Source organism: Myotis myotis, unplaced genomic scaffold (assembly GCF_014108235.1).
Source record: "Myotis myotis isolate mMyoMyo1 unplaced genomic scaffold, mMyoMyo1.p scaffold_m19_p_6, whole genome shotgun sequence".
Classification (NCBI taxonomy): Eukaryota; Metazoa; Chordata; class Mammalia; order Chiroptera; family Vespertilionidae; genus Myotis; species Myotis myotis.
In genome coordinates, this window is record NW_023416368.1 from 21,778,984 (window position 1) to 21,800,770 (window position 21,787).

General features: G+C 47.8%; 1 protein-coding gene across 8 annotated transcripts in view; it reads right to left on the bottom strand.

Moving 5' to 3' along the window:
* The window catches only part of ABLIM3 (actin binding LIM protein family member 3), a 106,114-nt gene that overhangs the window by 11,819 nt on the left and 72,508 nt on the right, over positions 1 to 21,787 (bottom strand). For 2 of the 8 annotated variants that reach the window (XM_036312567.1, XM_036312566.1), the window contains exons 9-16: positions 14,007 to 14,065; positions 11,817 to 11,888; positions 7,694 to 7,849; positions 6,129 to 6,158; positions 5,505 to 5,634; positions 4,697 to 4,795; positions 3,300 to 3,347; positions 1,170 to 1,304 (exon numbers count right to left, since the gene is read on the bottom strand). In XM_036312567.1, coding sequence (XP_036168460.1) covers positions 1,170 to 1,304; positions 3,300 to 3,347; positions 4,697 to 4,795; positions 5,505 to 5,634; positions 6,129 to 6,158; positions 7,694 to 7,849; positions 11,817 to 11,888; positions 14,007 to 14,065 — 729 coding nt within the window. The remainder of the gene's footprint in view (positions 1 to 1,169; positions 1,305 to 3,299; positions 3,348 to 4,696; positions 4,796 to 5,504; positions 5,635 to 6,128; positions 6,159 to 7,693; positions 7,850 to 11,816; positions 11,889 to 14,006; positions 14,066 to 21,787) is intronic. The other 6 variants (XM_036312568.1, XM_036312570.1, XM_036312569.1 and 3 more) reach the window with 6 other exon arrangements.

Genomic DNA, 21,787 nt, shown 5'->3' on the forward strand with positions numbered 1-21,787 from the left:
CCTGCCCAGGGTAGGAGGTAAGCCTGGACCTGCCGGAGCTCCCGCTGCTATGAATAGGGCAGAGTCAGCCTGAGAATGGAGCCACCCAACTCGGGGGACAGGATAAGTCCCGATGACATTCATTCACCTCTAGATCCAGCCGTGCCACGAAACTTTCAGTCACATGATCCAGGAAATCCCTAATTTGGCCTAAGCCATTTGGAGTTGGGTTTTTTGTTTGTGATTGAAGCAGTTTCATCTAAGATCCCCCTCGCCCCGGCACCTGCTGGCTGTGCAGCCTCTGAACACTTCTCTCTTATGGACCCTGGTCGCTGTTCACTTTGGGTCATAGTTGTGCTGGTGTCTTAGCTCCTTTCTAAATGGAGACTTCTTTGAGGGCGAGGAAGGGGTCCTCTCAGCTCCTCAGAAGCTTTGCTTCGAATGGACATTCAGTTAGCAAAGGTGTGTATTGAATCCAAATGGCACTTGATGAAAATTCCTCCCCATACTGAAAGGAAACACTTGGGATGCCAGATTGGTTGGGGTTTTCGCCTTGAGGACCATTAAGGCTCTTTGCCAGGTGCCTACAAAAGCCTTCCATCCATCCTCCAAACTATTATTCCCCCTGTGGCCAAAGTGGTCTCTCACAAGCATAGATCTGATCATGTCACTCTTAATGGCTTCCTACTGTTTAGGATAAAGACGAAAACCCACAAGGCTGGTGGGATCTGGCTCCTCATCACCTTCCCCACACTGCTCTGAACTCCGGTTAAGCTGACGGCCTTTTCTTCCCCCCCATGGAACCACCCTCCCATCTTGGGCTTTGCAAGATGTGCTTCTACAAAGCTTCCTCCTCACCCTTCCTGTAGCCACAGTCTCTGCATCTGAGATGCTCTGTCATCCCCTAGGCTGGACAGCATGCCCCTGTCATTAGCTCTCTTACCACCTGTGTCTCACCTCCGGGATATCACCTCCTGCTCTAGGTAGGACCCGTGTCTTCTCCACAAGACCAAGGACATGGTCTGGTTTGCTCCCCAGTGTTTCCCTAGGGTCCATGGCTGGTCCTCAATACATGTTTGTCAGATGAATAAGTGAATGATCATGTGAAGGAGCAGGTGACTATCCTGGCCCTTGTGTCCCTGGTGTAGGTGACAGGGCTCTGGCCTTGGCTGCCCTGCGGGGCACACTACCTTTGGGGGAGCCATGGTAGGTCCAGTACTCAGACTCTGAAGCATAGTAGGGGTCTGGAGAGTAGGCTGGACTATACTTGGAGGCCTGGCTGATGTCTTCACTTGTTTTGCTCTTGGTTGCTGTCGATAAATCACCTGCAAAGGACCCAAAGAGAGAGCTGTAGGGAGGCAGAGTATTCTAGACCAGTTTCCTGTGCACTGTTTCCCATGTCTCAGCCAGGCTCCAGCCCAGGGGAGTAAGGCCACAATAGGGAGCATTGGTGCTGGAAAGCCCTGAGGCCAAGGCCTGCATTTAACAGGTGGGAATCTGAACACCAGAGAGGGAAAGGTGCTTGCTCAGAACCACACAGCTAGTTAGACCAGAACAGGATCGCACCTTGCTCAGGGCTCCTTCTACCACATTCCACGGACTCCCAGGTGTGCTCCTGAGTGAACACTAAGGCCGTGGCTCCTCCAGGTGAGATTGGACACGTTCCAGGTGAGCCCTTGCCCTTCCTTACCTTCCTTACCTTCGAGCAGTTGGCCTTGTTGTGGATTCGAGCCACATTTAGGGTGGGAATTGGCAAGCAAGCCCTGCTGCATGTTGAGTCGGGTCAACCTGCTCACCCTGAGATGCCAAGTCCTTCTTGGGGAGATTATATGACCCGAAGGAAGGAGCACTGGACAGGGAGGGAGTCAGCAACGCTGGGTTCTTTGCCCAGCTCTGCCACTTAACTCAGTTGTAACACTGGGAAAATCCTTCCCCTCTCTGCCTCAGTTTCCTCATCTGTGAGCATCAGAATTAGTCTTTTGGCTCAGATGCCATCCAGCTTCCAGCTTCCACATGAATTCCACAGCATGGAGTGACCATCAAACCTATCGCAGCCACAAAACCTTCTGGGGCAGTGACTTTAGCATGTCTCAAAGACTGGCAAGAGGCTGACTAGGGCAGAGAGAGGGCTGGCTTTAGGACAATTCCTCAGAAGAGAAGCTATAGGGACAAAGTCTACACTCCTGGCAGCCAGGGCAGCAGAGGGTCCTGGGATGGCCCTCAGCCAGCTCTAGGCTTTGCCCCCTCCCCCAGCAGCACTTGCTCCCAAAGCTTCCCAGTTCCCTTTGATGTGGTTCAGTCAGTCCCCAGCCACTCTCCTCTAGCCATTTCATCCGCCCTCTTATCCACTCAGCCCACCTCCACCCCAGACGCCCTGCCTCCCAGAGCCATCTGCAAATCCTGCAATCCTGAGGGCTTTGGGGTCTGGGGGCCTTTTCCAGATGTAAAGTCAAACTAACTTTGTCAGGGTTGGTGACTTTCTGTGGCCACTTGGGGCACATGGTATGGCCTCTGCAGCCACACACAGACGTGCACATGCTCACAGACCCCCCTGGACCCCAGCCCGGCCCCTTCCAAAATTGAAGATGTTTGTCTAAATCAGTGGTTGGCAAACTGTGGCTCGAGAGCCACATGCGGCTCTTTGGCCCCTTGAGTGTTGCCACGAAGTTTTAATCGCACTGTATGTGCGCGCCCGCACATGGTATTTTGTGGAAGAGCCACACTCAAGGGGCCACAGTTTGCCGACCACTAGTCTAAATGATCAGGTTGTAAGTACCCAGAGCCACTATTTATACTTGTGCCGCCCCTTCCACCAGCTCAGTGAGTTCAGATCCCGGCTCAGGGCTGCTTCTGCTGGCTCCATGCTCCACCAACTCTGTTACCCACCTAGACCTGTGGGCACGCGAGGGTGACAGGGTAGCAGCCGCGCCTCTGCTAAGAGGTGTGCTTATTGCACCGAGGCTCAGTAAGTGCTCCTGCAGAACCGCCAGGCCTCAGTGATGAATGACTGAGCGTCAGTGCCCTGGGAGTGCCCCTCCCAGCGGTAAGCTGACAAGGGTTACTCTGACCATGGAATTTAGGATACCAGACAGTAGGGAAGGGGGATTGGGGAGATGGTGGCAAAGGATTTAGGGGATATGAAGCCTTCCTTGCTCTTTTAAAATGTCAGCACACTCTTCTCCAATGTCCCCTGGAATCAGTAAGGACCGAGGTGCAGCCTTGCAGGTGCCCTTCCTGGTGACCGGTGCAGCGCCTTCTGCACATGTGTTAACTGCCCCACATCCCTTGCCTGGCCATGCCCGCTCTGCCTCAGACCGTACCATGCCGTTTGTAGATCGGGGGTTTCCGGTAGATGTTACTTTCTCCAGCTGCCAGACAGACCCAGAAGGGACAGTAGGGAGGAGAGAGAGAGAGAGAGAGAGAGAGAGAGAGAGAGAGAGAGAGGAGAAAAGGAGAAAGCAGTTGGTCAGTTGATCTCAAAAGAGAGAGCTGGTCCATAAGTTTTCCCAAGGGTCCACCATCTTTTCCCAGGTGGCCTTCTTCCAAAGCTGAACTTCCAACCTCGTACCACCAGGTTCCAGGAAAGGTGAGGGGAGAGGAATGGATGGATTCAAATGGTGCAGAGGAAGGACTTGGGGCATGAATGGTGGGCATGCAGGCAAAAGGTGGGCACGTGCTCAGCAGGCCCCATGCAGGACGGGCCCCACTGCCTCCACCCAGCAGCCACGCCTCATTCCATGAGAAAGTGCCCTGAATGCTGCAGCCAGGGTTCAGCGTCATCTCCTCCCAATTCCTTAAAACAGACAGGCTGGGACCTTTCTGGGGCAGGTGAGAAAGGTGTAGATGAAACAGCAGGATGAGCTCCCAGGAAAAGTGAGTGGGGAGTGAGAACCTGCGCTCGGAATTGGGAGAATAGTCGAGGCTGTAACTCAGGGCGAGATCTTGTCCAGTTCACACCTACAAGCTCACCTATCACTATCCCCCAGGCTCGCCACCTCTAGCCACACTGGCCTGTTTCAGGGCCTTTTTACTTGCTCTGCCAGGATGTTTCCTCCTGGGATCTTCGTAAGGATGATTCCTTCTCATCTTTTGGCTTCAAGGTTGTCACCACCTCCAAGAAGCCCTTCCTGACCACCTCATCTAGCCCAGCCTCCCCCAGTCACTCTATCTGTTGTATTATGTTTGCAGCACCTACTGTCACCCGAAATTATCCTTATACTTATTTGTTTACTCATTTATGATTTCTCTCCCCACATTAGAACATAAACACCATGAAGGCAGGACCTGGGCTGGTTTAAGTTGCAACCTCAGCGTCCAGAATAGTGCCTGGCTGTACAGAAGGAATAACAGAGGCTCAGAGAAGCTAAGTAACTGGCCTGAGGTCACCAGCTTATATATAAGCAGCAGGATCAAGATTTAATCCCGAGTTTTGATGCAACAGCCCCTGACTTTCAGCCTGATTACTGCTGTGTCCCATCACGGCCCCTCGGCATTCGAGGCACTTCCCTGGGCTACTTCCTGGCGGTCCTGACCAAGGTTGATCCTGTCAACAGAGTGAAAGACTGGGGGTGTATCAGGACTGGAGGGTGGGTTAGTTCCGGTGATGGTTATGGAGGGTCCCCAGGAACTGGCTTCTCCTCGGTGCCGGTGCAGGGTGCCCGGCAACCCCATGAAGCATGCATCCGTCCATGCCGGGAGTTCCGGGCTGGCAGCCTACCTGGGATGTGAAAGTGCTTGGGAGCCTGGTAAGAGGTTGGAGTGGAGGACCTCACATCTAACTGGCTATGGTATGGAGAGCTCCGGCCACTCTCGGGCCCTGGAGCACGCAGGCAGTGGTCCCCAGAGAGAACAGAGGCAGAGAAAACAGGCATTAACGCGGTGGCAGTCAAGGCAGCAGTGAAGTGTGGGGAGCAGGGACAGTGGGGAGGCGGCTGTGCGCTCATGCACTGTGTCTGCAGAAACAGACCTGACCCTGTTTTCTTGCTTCACCCCAAAGTCAGGTTTTGTGGGTTAGAAGAATCCACTCCACTAAGCTTCAGGAAGGCATTTTTACCCCGCCCTCCCCTTCTCCTCCCACCTCCCTGAATTGCTTTGCTGGCTTCACCCTTAATCTCAGGGCTGGCTGTCCACGACCTGACTGGCCTGGGTGGGGCTGGGCTGTGGGTGAAGGCCAGGCCACAGCCCCATTTCTGGTCCTTTGGTTCTATCCTCTGGACCAGGCAGGCCTAAGGCTGAGGAGTGAAGTGTCTTCGTCCAGCTAGGGCCTTTGGGATGTCTGCCACTCTCCTCTCCTAGCAGCTCACCACCCATTCCCCACAGCTGCTCTTCCTCTCCCCTGCCAAGGGCATCTGCAGGGCCTCAGTGAGGCCCAGCTGGTCCCCTGGGTGGCCTCAGGCCTCCAGCGGCCATGCTGTAAAACGGAGATCTCAGGAAAGCCCTGTTCTGTCTCCACAGCTGGGAACATCAAACCACTGTGTTGTCCCCCTGGCTCTTCCTGTCCCTTTGGGGGCGTCCCCCTTCCTTACCAGAGCGGTAGTAGTGGTGAGGTGAGCGGGAGAAGGTAGGGGACATGCCCTGCCGGCTGTACGTGGGGGAATCGATGTATCCCGGGCTGGAGGCCCGTCTCTGCCGGAGGTCCAGGTTCTCGTAGATGTCCTGGGGAGGAAGTGGGACTGTGAGCAAGGCCAGCAACTAGGCGGGCCTGTGGCCTAAGGGTCTGGTAGGCGGGAGGGGGAGTGACAGAGAATCTGGGATTCTAGGGCCTGAAGCACGGTGCTGCCCTTCTGAATAGAGACCCCTCCGTAGGTTACATGCATAGCCCAAGGCAGGGTGCAGAGAATTTCCAGGGCCTTCACCCATCACTCACAGGCCCTTGAATGGAACCTGAGGGTCAGGTCCCTGGAATCCTGGCCAAAGATCACAGAAGCATTGGGGAGGTCTTCTCTGGGTAGAAAGGGTACATCAGGTTTGCCCCCAATCATTTCTACCCTTTACGCCACCACCCCTTCCTCCAGGTCATGCTCCTATCTCCCTATCACTGCCCTCGTTGGGCCAAGGGCTCGGGCCCCTTGGGGTGAAATCAGGGGCCTATTTGGTCAGCATCAAGGGACAAAATTATATAAAAGGTCTCCCCAAACCAGATTAATTACCTGGGAGTAGGGAGATAACGTTCCCAGCGACTTAGAAGCGAAGAGTTTGAAGGCAGTCATGGAAGGAGAGAGAAGAGGGTGAGAGAGAGGGACAGAGAGCAGTTAAATGGTTCAGCAAAGAGAGGGCCTCTGCTGCCCTCAGCCTTCCTGTCCAGATGACCCTCACTTAGAGTTCCAGGATAGCAGTGCTGACAGGTGGTAGAAAACCTTGAGATTATGTTCTCCTTTTGCAAATGGAAAAGCCAAGGCCCAGAGAGAGAACAGGAAGGCTCGGGTCCTCTCAGGGAGGAGGTGGCAGGGTCTTCACCTGGACCCAGGCTTCTCCACTGCAAGCTCAGAGTCATTTCATGACTGTTCCGTGTCCCTATGCCAGTTCACAACCCCTCTGTGGTTCCTGAGGACAATGCCTGAGTAGGGGATCCAAAGGTAGGTCCAAGCAAGGGCCCGGCTGGTGCCATCAACACGGGAGTTGGCCAGTGGGTGGTGTGGGAAGCTGGAGATGGAATGTCCCCTCCACGGAGGGCTGCTCAGCCCTAGAACATCAGGGCCAGGTTGGGTTGTCTGTCCAATGTTAACACAACTTCTTAAGTTTCCAAGATAAGTCAGAAAGGCAAATTCTTAGGTGAAATCTCCCAATGTTTAAATGTTGACAACTAACTTACATTTTAAAAAGATATTTTGTGAGCGAAATAAAACAAATTTCAGAGCTGGTGTGGCTTATGGGCCCTAGTGGGCCATCGCTGCCCTTAGGAAAATCAGCTTCTACCAAACACTTGGTCCCCTTTTCCTGGTCCATTTCAGGGGCCAGACACAGAGAGTCTCAGCACCAGGCTCTCAAACCAAAACAGAAGCCAATCCCTCTGGAGAGGAAGGGGACAGTGGTGGAACAGGGACAAGAACCTGAGTCTGGCCACAGATCCTTCTGCTCCAAATGATCTCAGCTCAGGAGTCTGGGATGGAGTCAGAAATCTCCTGGGATAGCAATGGCCAGGGCCTCCCGGGTAGTGGCCACCCTGCCTTCTACAGAGAACACTTTCTCTTGTCCAGGGACCATTTATTTCAAAAGCCATCTGATGCTGAGTGTTTATACTAAGAGTTCATCTCTTGCTTTGAGTTCGGGGATTTAAGGCCAAGTGCAAAAACCGGAGAACCTACTAACTAAGTATTATAAACCCAAATGGCCATTAATTGTGGCAGGGGATAAGAGCCATGGGGCTGTGTATAAAAATTCTCCGCTGTAAGAAAAACAGTATTTCGAGTGATAAGTAGTTACAGGTTCTCAGCTTCAATGTTGGGGTTCTCAGGAAGTGGTGGGGACCCAGGAGAACTGCTCCCCATCTCTAAATGGTGGAAATACTGGTGTAGTGTCATCAGCTCTAATTTTTCAAGTAAGTAGATTTTTGGATGAAATCACCTGATTTTAAAATGCTAATTGTAAATTCCAGTTTAAAAGAGTCTTTGGGTCAACACTGTGGAGGCCAAAGTGTCTGTGATGGAGGGGACTGGGGACCCCACGGACCCTCCTCTCCTCCAGCAGCCCCAGAGAGAGGGGCAAGAGGCCATACCTCTCCATAGCCACATCTCTCCAGCATCTCATCAGACGTGTATCTGGAATGAGGCTCGTAGGAAATGAGGTCGGGGCGTTGTACCTCGTAGATGGACTTAACCTTGGGGAGAGCTGCCAGGTCTTTGTAATTAAGGATCTCATTATCCACTTTAGCCTGGGGAAGAAGGAAACGGACAGGAAAGAAGCAGAAAGATAAGAGGGAAAGGAGAGAGGCACAGGGAGAACAAGCTTCTCCAGTGTCCACAAGAAACAAAACTTTAGGATGGAAGACTCGCAGAATGTGAGAATAAGACAGGTCTTTGAGGCCATCCATTCCAATGGGGTCAACACTGATTGTGCACATATGATGTGTGAGGCCCTGTGCTTTACAGGATTTATCTCCTCCACATGTCATGACATCTCTGTGAAGTGTCTGGGTGTTGACTGCCTTCTGACCCCACAGAGTGAAGATACCCAACTCACAGCATTCTTGAGGATGATGAAGATGGCAAAGACAAATAATTATGGTAGAAATTACTAGCTGACATTTAGTGAGCACTTCTTATGAGCCAGACTCTGTTCTAAGTCTCTTATATGGATTAACTCCATAACTCACAACTCTAATAGTAGGTACTAATATTATCCACACTTTTAAGTAAGAAAACAGGCACAGAGGAATCAATTGACTTGCCCAAGGCCACATAGCTAATAAGCAGCAAAACCAGAATTCAAACCCAGCCAGCCTAACCTGAGCGCCTGCCCTCTCCAGTGGCCTCTCCTAGTTCCCTAGGGTGGGGCATTCACTGGCTTACAGCTGTCAAAGGGCTGCATCAGAAAGCTGCTCCTCACGTCGAACTGAACTGAGCCTCTACTACCTGACTTTGCCTGAGTCCAGTTCTCTAGAAATGCATGGATGAAGAGGGAACTTCCCCTTGCAGGGGACAGCCCATGTCTCATGGTTTCTGAAACCATGTTCTTTCCATGTCTGCGTCCTCCTTCTGTGACCTGGTTTCTGCTCTGGTTAACAGGATCTGTCGCCCCATAACTACTGTGCTCCCGAGGTCCTGAGGTGAGGCAAAGTAAGAGAGCTCACTAGATAGGGCATCCACGGAGATTGTATTATCCTCATAACATCTCCCAGTGCTTTGGGGGCCAGGTAAGTCTCAGGGCCACGACTAGTATAGAGAGAACAGCTTTCATAAAGACCCTAAAAGTGTTGGTATTTTACACACTTCCCAAGGCCCTTCCCCTATTCCATCCTGTCTCATCCCAGTGCTCTTTGGGCACTGTGCTATTCATCCCCCTTTCCTCCTAGAGACCCACTCTCCACTCTTCTTGCGCTGACCTAGGCTCCAAGGCCCCATGGACTCTATCTCAGGCTCCCTGTCTTTCAGTTGGGTTGGCCAAAGCGGGGCGGGGGGGCACCTGCAGAGTGGGAGGTGAGTGAAAAGGCTGTGTGCTTGTCCCCCTTGCACCTGTCTTGCCTGGCTGTGGTTGGGCATGGCTCCTGCCTGGGACTGCTCTTCCACAGCTCCAGCTCTTACCATCTTTTCCCTTTAGGCTGAGGGTGGTGACAACTTCCCGCTCTTGTAGTCCTGGGATGCTGCACTAAATTGGGTCCCCTAACCTTGCCCATACCTCTGCAAATGCTCCCTTCACAAACCCTGACTCACTTAAACCCTTTGAGGTATGCCATCTCATTTCTGCCAGACCCTGCCTGGGTCAGACATCCACATCTGTACCAATTTGTGGGGAGGGGTGTGTGGGTAAAGGGAACCTCATTTGGAGAGTCCACTTGCTGAAGTAACTGCTGCCTTTCATTCTGGGATATTGGATCTTGACCTTGAGCGCTCTTGGCATCTTGCAAACTTGTTTCAACCCATCAATATTCATCTCAGCATTTTACTCCAAACCTCGGAAACACTAAATTTATATTTCTTCCTATAGCTGCCTTGTTACAGGTTATAAATAAGTTTATAGTGATTGGACAGAGGCATCCTAACATCATTAGCCAGGAAGGAAGGAAGAGACCATGAGGAGCTGATCCAAGTCAAGTCACCTGGAGATGACTGTAGCAGTCAGTGGGGGATGGAGCAAAGTTTGAAAGAACCTGTCCTCTCCAGGTACTCTAATAATTCCATTTTAATGCCAAACCTCAGTGTTTATGAACACTAAACCAATACTCTTTCCTTCTGCCTGTTATTGCCTGTCCCAAATGTGGTTGGATGGATTCTTCCCTGACTTGGAAGCCATATTTGGAACAGTCTGACTTAAAACATGGCTCACATCACCTGTGCAGTCATTCCCCCGAGTAGCTGAAAGTGAGGCATCATTAAGGGGAGAGTAGGAGGATACAGAAGGGAGCACACATGCCTATGCAAGGATGTGGGGGTTACTGATCTCAATGTATAGGCCCCCCGCTGGAGGGCACAGTGGCAGGTGTCCCCAGTTGCTGTTGTTCACCTGTAGTCGAGCTGCTTCTGACAGGGGCAACTCTATGAGCTTCCTCCAGGGTGAACACCATCAGGGCCTAGCTTATTTCACAAAGGTTAGCAAGGCTCCTCAGAAGCACAGAGACCAGCCGGGGATTAAGGGCTTAACAGTGCAGCTCTATATGTCCTGAGTTCGTACACCTTGGTAACTCTCTTTTGGAGACAGGCCCGCTTTGGTCAATAACCTTCTCACGGTATAGGCCCCGGAACTAAGCTCATTAATCCTGCTGTGGTCTGGCCCCATTCATAGCACCACTGAAGATTCCTGTCTTACTCTGACAGGAATCTTCAATGCCTACAGCCTGTGATCAAAGCCGCCTGTCCTTTGTGGGAGCCACGTGGCAGAATTGACCCATATTGAAGTTGCAGTCAATGGTTACTCTTACATCTTTTAAAAATTTAAACAGAGGAAGAAAGGAAAGGAAATAGTCCCATCAATAGGCATAATCCAGCAATCAAGGAGGAAACTGGATGTGGATTTGGAGTAAAATAATGATCAGGCATGATGGGCAGGGCCCACCCGGGGCTGGCGGGTTTGAGGACTGTCTCTAGAACTTCTTATTAGGGTTTCCTGCGCTAGACATTACCCCCAGCCCCCATTTCTGGTCTTCTTGGCTTCTTTGACTTGAGGAAGGCTGAAGTAGTCTGGCATTAGCCAGACTGAGGTTTGCTGACTGTCAGTCCCTCCTCTGCTCATCATGGTCCTCTCAGGCTGTGCTTCCCCCACCTCCTTTATCTTACTTCTATTTACCTCTCAGGTTTGAGCTTAAATGTTTCTTCCTAGGATTCTACTCCCAATTGGTCCTAGACTGTCAGGTTAAACTGCAGCAGCATCAGAGCACCCTGTACTTTTTCTTCCTAGCACCTATCAGAGCTGCAACTGATTATCCATGGAATTATGTGCTCAACATTATGGATCAGGTTGGTGAGGCATCACCATCTCCCCAGTGCAGAGGACAGCATGTAGTGGCGTAGACACTCAGTATGCATTTGTTGAATGAATAAATAAATTACATACCCAAGGTCATCTAACTCAACTCTTGTCCCTGGCAATGATGAGTGTATCTGTATTTGAATGCCTCTAGGGATGGGAGCTCAGGCACATGCACAAGGTTTACTCCATCCCTGGACCTCTCACATGATTAGGAAGCTCTTTTATGTGTTTGCAAATCCTTTACGGCTGTGTTTCCACATTCATATGGCTTCTTCTTCCTTTCTGCTGCTTTACCTCACACCGCTGTCTCCACATTGACATCCCATTCAGTACCCACCCTGAATAGGACTCTAATCCCCAATTTTTCTCTTGCCCTTTGTCTCAGTTAAGTAATGGGAAGGGTGGGCATTGCACTGTTTCAGAGCTCATCCAGGGCTCTTGCTGTTGCTACACTTTCTTTCTCATGTTCCTCCTGATCTCGGTATTATCCCTGTAACTCTGTAACTAAGCTGTGTGTTCCTAAGGGCAGGGGCTATGTCCTCCCTGTCCCACCATATCCTCAGGACCCAGCACAGAGCCTAGCATGTGTTGGCACACTGGACAGCAGTGGACACCAGCTGGATGAAAACCTGACAGCTGTCTCTGTCCTAAGAACCTCCTTAGATTCCAGGCTTGGGGATAAGAAAGTCCTCTCTGTGCTGAGAAGCGATACATACGCAGATGACTCGGTTGGGTGACCCAATGCTGGATCCAGGGGGTGAGATGGAAGTTTCAGACGTTCGCCTGTGCTGTGGGAGAGACAAAGATAGAAGGGGTGAGGAGCTCACCCCAACTTGGTGGGAAGGGGGAGAGACAGGGTATAAGAACCCAGCTCTTCAGGGAACATTAGCAATACTATTAAAAGCACTCTGGCTATTTTATACTTTCTCTTTACTGCCTTTTAAATCAATGTCTGAGTGTGAATGAAATCAGAAATGCATGGGACTTCAGGCTATTGGACTGAATATGGATTTGTTTTTACATATTTGTAATTGGCCGTTTAGATAGGAAGTTACTCATAAAACTTTTTATTTGAGGTAATCCCAGCCAATAATGTATTTACTTTAAATGAATAAAATTGGTTAGTACTATTCCTTAGTAGTTTGCTCATACAAAATATAAAAGTAGGTTAAACTTCATGTAATTGCACAATATACCTAGTGTTTATAGTATATCCACTGCAAATTGACATCAACCTAAATGATAAACTTAAAAATCTTTCTCTAAACAATGGCAATGATGGACTAAGGGCTTCCTTAGCAGAACAACACTGTGTCAATCTCAGTGCATCAGAGAGTGGCAGCATGGTGTGGTTAAAAAGTAAACAGATTGAGCATTAAGGACCACTAATGAACTATGTGATTTTAGGGATCTTGAATTTCTGATCTATAAAATGAAGGGGTTGGTTTTCAGGATTGCTAAACTCCTTTCAGATCTTTCACCCTACAACTTAAAGCATCCTGAGTGGGGCTGTATAGCAGTGTTTTGTGAACTAGTGTGGCTCTAGTGGAGATGAATTTAGGTGGAACAGTTGGTGATACAGGATCCTAGAGTAAGAGAGTAAAATGTGAAGTTCTATTTCAGTCCTCGCAGATCAAGGAGCAAGTCTTAATTTTGTGCTAATACATTTCAACAACTGTCTTGACAATTGCTAATCCCCCAACACCCCCTCCTCTGCCTTTTTAACAAAGAGTACAGGCAACATGATACAGCTGGTCCAAGAATTATTCTTGAGAATTGTATTTTTAAGAATTATTTCATTTTCATCTAATTTATTTTATGGTTACCTTCTATTTATAGCAAGTAATACTGGTTTTCCACATGGTGCTATAAAGTTTTATTTTAAAATAAGTTTAGTTAAGTAAAAAGTAGTGAGTTGATGTAAAGAAAAAAGAAAAATGGTAATTATATAGTGATACAGGTGGCACACAGCTATGGCAAAAAGCACCAGGGTTGTAGGGTGACTGAAATTTGAGATGCCACCAAAGAGGAGGACATAGAGGAAGAAAAGGATGATTAGGTCTTCTTACACCTTAAAAGAGAGAGGCTTGGAAGAAACAGGAAAAAAACCCCACTCCTGGATCAAAAAAATTATACATCCATAAACCGTCTCTTTCCTAAAACTTACATTAGATGGATGAGATGGCAAAGGAGACAACATTTCACCAGCTGGTCAGAAATTGTATGCATGTGTTTTTACCCGAAACTCTGTAACTTTTAACACGGTCCCAAGGGCCCAAGTTGCTCTGAGGGCCAGAGTGCAGGGGCACCTTGGAGATCATCGAGTGCCCCCCACACACTCCAGGTATCTTCTGCGCAGCATCAAGGACCAGGAACAGGGCCCCTCTCTGCAGTTCTTGGATCAAGAACCCAGAGTCACAGTAATTCAGAGGGACACTGGTCCAGCGTGTGCCTGGAGACCGGCTGTGCTTCTGCCTGGCTGCATCACTGTGGGCAAATCCCCGCCCTCTTTAGACCTCAGTCTTCTCACAAGCAAAGCAAAGATAAAATTCCTTCCCGACCTGCCCCATAGTCAAATAAATCAAATCAGACAGTGGCTGTGAAGATCTTTTGCAAACTCTCAATCCCTGTGACAATGTTAACTTTTATTATTATTAATAAATGACCTTAGATCGGGGCATCTGAGAGAGGTTGCCATCTTGGTAAGCAATGGTTAGGGTATAGCCTCACCCCAGAAACGCTTAAAACTCACATTAAGACACTGCTGAACAGTTTTCAAAGTGCTCTCACATCCAGTGTCTTAATCCCGCTCCGTGAGGTGGGTGTGCAGCACACATTTGGGAATATGCACTCTATTAAAGTCCAGTGCTCCCAGCCTGTGGCAAAGAGTAGCTGGGCTCGCTTACCTTTAACTTCTTCTCTGCTCGGGCTGCCTGTTTGCAGATTGGGTGCCAAACCTCAGAACCTAGGGGGCCAGGAAAGTAACAGAGGCTCAGACCTTTCACACCTACCAGCGTTCAAGTCTCTCCCCACCCTCTCCCATCTCCATTTACTCCCTCAACAGCATAGGAACCCTGCACAGCAGCCAGGAGGGCCCTTGCTTTTCCTGGCTCTCTGCTCTACAGGGATTCAGCCAGCCCTGCCCTCGTTCTGCCTGTCCCAATCCTACCCATTCCTCAGGGTTAATGCCTGACATGACATCTTCTTGCAAACTTTCTTACCTGCCAGCTGAGAGTGACTTCTCGCTCCTCTGTGATCCATAGTTCTTTGTATCTCTCTTAGCACGTATGGCTTTAACTCATAGTAGCTTGTGGATTTATCACCCCAACTAAATTAAAGAGTTCCTTCTGGGCAGGAGCTGGGCTTTATTCATTGCTGGATCTCCCGCAGCATCCAGCATGGGACTTTGCTCTCAGTGGAGTCTCCGTACATGTTTGTGGGGGTGAATAGATGAGGGGACGACTGGCAGTGAGTGACACATAGCAGGTGGTCAATAAATGTATGTTGAATGAATGAATGGCAGTGGAGGTGAAAGAAGGTGGCAGACTGTGGTGAACTCCAGCCTTCTGTTCTCTTCAAAGATTCGTGACAGTCTACCAGAGCTATGACATTTAAGGGGAAGAAGTGTCATGATGTATATTCTGCTTAAGAGCATTGGCTTGACCTGCTAATTCCTAAAAGACTCCAGACTCTTCAAATTTAGAATATTGCATTTCATTGTGGGTGTGAAGCCAGTTGGCCAGCCCCAAACTGAGAGGCCGATTTGGAAAGGCATGAGCAACAGGTGGCTGGTCACATGGTGAGGAGCCCCAAATATTACACATTCCCCAAAGAAGGGACAGATGTCCTGGATTAGAAGAAAAAAATAGGAACATATTATCCCACTGGTGCCATTCCCCTTGTAGTAACCAGCCCTAAAAGGAAAGGAGCCAGCAAATGGCTGGGTTCCTGAGCACCCAGATGGCATTTGTTTGTCTGGCTTTGTTTTTGGGATATACTCACCATTATGGTTTGTTGCCTGGAACCCCAGGACTGGAATACTGGCTAAGTGACTGGAGGTTGATTTAAGGTTGAACAGTTAGACCCGAAAGTGTGATGAAGAGGGGATGGACCTGGAATAAGGAGCCTGGGTTCTTGTGTTTGCTCAGTCTCTAACACCTCCTTTTTGGGGCCCCTATTTCTTCATCTGAATAACAAGGAGGTGAGATCTGGGTGGTCTTGGAGATTGTTTTTATCTCCATAATTCTAGAGCCATTTTTTCATTTGTGGGATAGTGATCTTAGATTCTTGTTTGCTGACAGTCTTGGGTGTTCCTAATGATTCAACACATGTTTAATTCCTTCTATGTCAAGTGCAGTGGCTCTCAGAGCCCAGTAGAGGGACTCTGGGTCTGCGGCTTCATACAGAAACTTCAGGGTGTGTCTACTGCCAAGCGGTGGGTGGGGATCCTTGCTTTGGGGAGTTAGAGCATTTCCGGGTCCTCTGTGAGTTGCTGCTGAAGCCACCAGGAGTTGTTTAACCCTGTGGCTCTGGAGGAAGCACATGGATGATCACCGTAGGAAATGGATGAGGTGGACACAGATGTCTCAGGTCACGAGATTAAGCACAAGAGGCATAGGAAAGGTAAAAAGTCAGGCAGACGTCTCATGGGGGAAATCATGTGTAAGGGGAGGGGGTCAGATGAGATGGTCTCTCCATGCCATTGGCATATCTGCTCTGAAATAAAGCTGAGCCACAAATGGCTTCAGCACTCCATCCACAGGAAAGCAGGTTTATAAGATGTGAGGGGTGAGAATCAAAGGGAGAAAGAAAATATAACTGAAAATGAAAAAAAAAGTTTGGGGAGTTGGCAGAAGATCATTTCAATTAAAGAGGGAAGGCGTTTGTTGGTAGATAGCAATAAACTTAGATAAGTGAAGGTAAGAAAAGATGATTTGTTCATGAAGGACCCCTATGAAATTATGGTCTGCTGAGCTTCCGCTGTGAGTTAATAGCTCTACAATGTGACATTAACAGAAAGGTAGCATCCAGAGTGAAGAGGGAGGTCATTCTCTTCTGTGAGCTTTATCCCCAGAGCCTTAAACGGTGCCTGGCTCACGTGAGTTTAATAAAGAAACAGATGAATGACTGGTTGGCTTTCATCTTTGTATTTTAAAAAAAGACACAGTGATACGCATCCCGAGGGTGATGGTAACCATAACAAAAGGGTGAAAAGGATTTCTTTTTGAGTATTTTAATGCTTCTCTGTGGGGAGAGGGATTACCTCATTCGTCCTCATGTCTTATAAAGGAGAACAAGGACCAAAGGCAAAAGTTTCAGGGAAGGAAAATTTCATGTCTGAAGTTTGAATGGGCTCATTCTGCAAGTAAGTTTCCCGTCCCTGCAAGTATTTCAGCAAACACTGGGTGTGCAGATGCTCAGCAGGGATATTGTTGAGGAGATACGTCATGTGGCAGTGACACTCAGGAACATTTACTATCCCGCCCAACCGTGGAGATTTTATGTTTCTCTCTTAACAGGCTTCTTTGTATGGAAAAATAATTATTTACCCCATCCCATATAAATTCTATAAGAAGCGGGATTCATTTCTGTCCTTTCTACTGATGCACCTGCAGGGACAGCAGATCCTTAATTAATACTCACTGAATGAATGAATAAACATGAAATTCTATTTTAGGCCAGTAAAATTCTCTAAGCCGGCCCAGAGATTTGGACAAGAGGTAGAATCTAGACTCTGATTCAACAGCTACAATTTCAGATTGTCTACAAGAATATTCCCTAGATTGGGGTTTGTTGGAGTGTGACTTGTGGGCCACGTGTCCAGCAGCCTAGTAAAACACAGATTCCTGGCGCCCCAGAAGAGCTCCTGAGGTCCGTGTCCTGGAGTTGGGGCCTGGGAATCTGGATTTTAACAAGCTCCCCAAGGTGATTTATGACTAAACTGGAGAACCACAGGACTAAATACCGTTTAACACTCCAAATTTGTTCCCCTGGAATGCCATGGGACAAAGAAATCAGTTTTACAAGATGGGACTCTTTTAACTTGTAAAAATTCAACATGTTTTGCTTGTTACAGGACTCCTGGTTCCACAAGTCACACTCTCATCCTCTGAGACTGTCACCCACAATTCCAAGTTCTGCAGTTAAAACCTCCTGTAAAGGTTATGGAAGTGAAGGATTAGCCATTTCTGTGTCAGCTGAATCAGAGATAGAGATCTAATTCTCTAAGACTGTCCTTGGGCCAGGTATTAAGGCTGTTTTTAGTCTGTAGCAGAGTCAGCATTCAGTCTTATCTGACTGGTTATGGCACCTGTAACATTTTGGACTTATTTAATGTTTGGGAACCCACTCACCTCTCTGTTGGACCTTGAAATTCAATTTGCCAACTTGTTTACTTTTTTTGTATTAGTGGATATTTATGCCAAAACTGGAACTGGTGCCACAGTTTTCCAGAATGCCCAGCTGGGGTTACAAATAAAGCAGTGACTGGAGCTGGCCCAGGGAAGGTTCCATTTAGGCAGCACAGTGTTTTCTTAAGTATTTTTGAATATGAATGCGCTAAGGGTGACCCGTGACCCTCCCTGCTGTCTGCCTCCGGCCCTTCTCACTCATCTAAGCAATTTAAGCAGGCGATTGAGTTTTCAGCCCTGATCCTAGCCAGCCTGTTCTTCCTCAGCATGTTTCTTGTCTGGGTTTCTCTTGACCACAATAGGGTGGAATTTCTGAGTTCTGCCTTTACATTGGCAGCACTACCTTTGTGACATAGATTTGCTAGGGTCTTGGAATGGCTCCTTTAAAGTCCCTGCCCAGATAAACAACTGTGGTGAATCCATAGACTGGAATATTATTCAGCCATAAATAGGAATGAAGCATTGACACATGCTACAACATGGATGAACGTAGAAAACACTGTGCTAAGTGAAAGAAGCCAGACACAAAAGGCCACGTATTAGATGATTCCATCTAAACGAAATATCCAGAATAGGTAAATCGATAGAAACAGAAAGCAGATTGGTGGTTGCCGGGGGCTAAGGGGAAAGGATATGAAGAGCAACTGCTTAATGGGTTCGGTTTCCTTTTGGGGCGAGGGCATTTAGTTGCATAGCATTGTGAATTGTACTAAATGCCACTGAATTGTACACTTTAAAGTGGTTAATTTGATGTTATGTGACTTTTACATGGTGGGTATGTGTAGGAAAAAGCTTGGCGTATATAGGTTTTGGTACTCTCCGTGGTTTCAGACATCCACAGGGCATCTTGGAACGTATCCCCTGCAGATAAGGGTGGACCGCTGTATATGCACTTCGAACAGCGTCTGCCTTGGTGTAGGCACTATGTAAGCGTTAGTTGTTTTCGTTATTATTATTATTATTTTCCCTCTCCTACCAAATAAAAGCTGTCTGCCAGATCCAGTTAGGGGAAGGGAAAGCAGTAAGGAGACACTGCAGGGGTGGGTGGTGTTTACTCTCCCAGGTGAGCAGGTGGAGCGAGGGGCTTGCAGCAAGCAGAGCACTGGCGGTGCAGGTGGAGTCTCTAAGCAGAAGCCTAACTTGGCTGCCAGTGTGCCCTTCTGGGAGGTTGGGCTTCTGCCCAGGGACGAGGGCACCTCGGGAGCAGTGGAAAAGACCAGCTTGCCTGGAACTGACATGATCAAGTGGGCTTGAAGCTTAATAAAGATTGAGGGGCAAACCTGCTTAGCTACCATGAAGCTGGTTACCATGGAGGATATGAAGTGGGATGAGGAAAGGAGAACTGCAGTACTGAGTAATTCACAGGAAATAATAACTGCTGAAAAGAACAGTTAGGACAGTAATTAAAATGTGTTGAGTGCTTAGTGTGTGTCACGCACTAAGTATTTTTATTCTTCTTCTTATTATTATTATATAGATAATATTTAGAGAGTGTCTGTGCCAGCCCTTATGCTATACACTGTATAACAATAGTACTCAACTGAAAAATAATGATAACTAATAATGATAATAAAAATAATCAAGATAGATAATAATGATAACATTTACGAGCACATATGCTGAGCCCTGTGCTAAGTGTTATTAACAGTGATGATCTATTGACAAAAGCCAACATTGTCAGTGCATGGCATCATGGGGAATGGTTATTTCTACATCACTGGGTGTTTATTATGAGCTCACACTGGCAGAGCTGGTGGTGCCGGGCTCTGTACTAAGCCTTTACCATGTATTCACTCCTTTAATCTTCACAGCAGCTCGGTGAGGTGGGGCCTATGGTTATCCTGTTCTCAGATGAATTAGGGTTTAGGGAGCTTAGATGTTTTGCCGACCTGCCAATCACTCTCTCCCCACCCTGGCCAGGTGTGGCCATGTGACCAAAGTCAGGCTTCTGGGAGTCTCTCAGGAACTCCTCGGTTGAACCTTGCAGAGAACTCCGCCCCTCTGCACCCATGGTGTCAGGGGCTGGCCATGCCACCCCACCTCTCATGGAGGCCACACACAAAAAGCAGCAGGGAGAAGAACCACCTGCTGGCACCGGGGGCCTCTCACCCCAGCTGTGCTGCTCCTCAGTTACGTGAGCTGTTCAATCCTCTTGTGCCTAATGTCATTTGAGTTGGGTTTCTGCCACCTAAAAAGTCCAGAGCAATAAAACATCTCATTGAGCTAAAATGTGAGTATCTGACAAGTTCCTGACTTGCCCTGCAGGCAATTTTGTTTCCCAGAAAATAGAGGAAGCAACCAGGGAAATTGCTACTGGGGACCTAATTTCGATCAACATGGACAAATTGGCTGGTGAAGTGGATGTGACATGTAACTGGTGAGAAAATGGCCGCGTTGTCTTGAGTCGGTGGCAGTCTGAGAGGAGCAAGTTGGAAGCAACCTTTAAAATACAAACTTAAAGTTGCTACACTGTAATATCTATAGGATTCGAGATGTGTGGTAACCCTAAAAATAAAAAAAAAATTGCAGCTCCTCAAAAATTAAAATGTACTGTGTTTAAGATGAAATATGCTTAGTAGAGTCAGACTTTAGGAAATATCAGTTTAGCACAGTAGCAGGATATGTTTGAAGAGTCTAAAATTATGTAGCAGGATTGGGAAAACATAAGATTTAAAGTTTTTAAGCATAACTCCTACAACCTAAGCTGTCAGGAGAGAGATCCCATTCAAAATAACAATGCTAAACTACTAAATTATAGCAACCGCTATTACGTTAGTGCCCTTTACAGTGTGGTTTGATGAGATGTGTCTGAGGGCTGGCATTCCATAAGCCATAACAACAGACGATACCTCTCCTAGACATCTATTGCTCCGCAAACCTCTTCTATGGCACTTGTCAGAGGACAGTGAGGCCTCTACTAAATATCAATCCAGCTGTGCAGACAGACACACTTCCTGGTACCAGGCCCTTGTGTTATCTGAACTAAAAAAAAAAAAAAAAAAGAAAGAAAGAAAGTGATCTGAAATAGACTCAGTTATACAAGAGAAGGGTATGGTGTGATTATCAAAGAAGGCTTCCAGGGCACCGCTTTGGATTTGCATTACCACGGGACCCGGGCTCTTCACTTTGTTTTGGGCCATGGGCACCTGGCAATTTGATGAAAGCTACAGACCCTCTCCTTAAAGAAACACCTACATGCAAACTTTGGCAAGTGATTTCAGGGGATTCGCTGAATTCAGGAGGCCAACTATGAACCACGGGTTAAGAATTCTAATAATAAATGAAAGAAGATGGACTGACCCCCTAGCAAAATAGGCTGGCTAACCTTGGCCCAGGGACATAACCTCTCTAAACTTTCTTATTCTCTAAAATGCAGATATTAATGGCTTTTGGTCCATAGGGCTGTAATGATAAAATGGTATATTGCAGTTAAAACTCAGTGTATGGCACATACTAGGCGTTCAATAAATATTAAGGTATTTTATTTCTCTATTATTACTAGTATTATTATTATTAGGACCTACAATTTGTTATAATATATTCCTCAGCAGAACAGAGTTTGTCCTAGGATTTCATAAATGACTTCCTGCCTGGTAGGTTTAATTAAATATACAAATGATAACAGAGATCTGTTTAAAAATGTGCAGCTGAACTCCTGTTTCCAGTGTTATTCTGAGGACATAGGGGTGTTTAGTGTAGACAGAAGGAGAGAGACAAGTCTCTCTTTCCTTTTCCCTAGGTATATGCACATTTAGAGCAAGAACAATATTTATCTCATGAGCCACATTTTGGGTTTAGAAAAACTCCCACTGGCCTGGCCACTGTAACCTTTGTGATTTCAGTGTAAGTTTTGCCCTGACCCTGCAGCATTTTGGCTATTATTTTGCTGCACAAAATCAGTGATCTAATTCTCTGGTGAAGCCCAAATGAAGGGTTTGGACAACAAACAGATGAGAAATTTTGGCATCTTTACAAAAACAGTTGCAAGACTGAATGCACAGCAGAATTTAAATAAAAGAAAACTTACTCTTGTCTCCTGGGACCTCAGAAGTTCTCACCCAGACAGATGTCAGACTTTCCCCAATTAGAGCCCATCAGAAAGCCATCACACAGCAGTTATGACACAAATAAACTGACCAAGAGAACCTCCCCGCCCAGTTGCCAGCACCGTGCGTTCTGTGTCTGGCTATGGAACCGACAAGGCTGGGTGTATGCACTTTGCAGGCTTCCTAACACTGTCTCCCCTGTATGCTGCTTTGTGGGCACTTGGCAGCCTC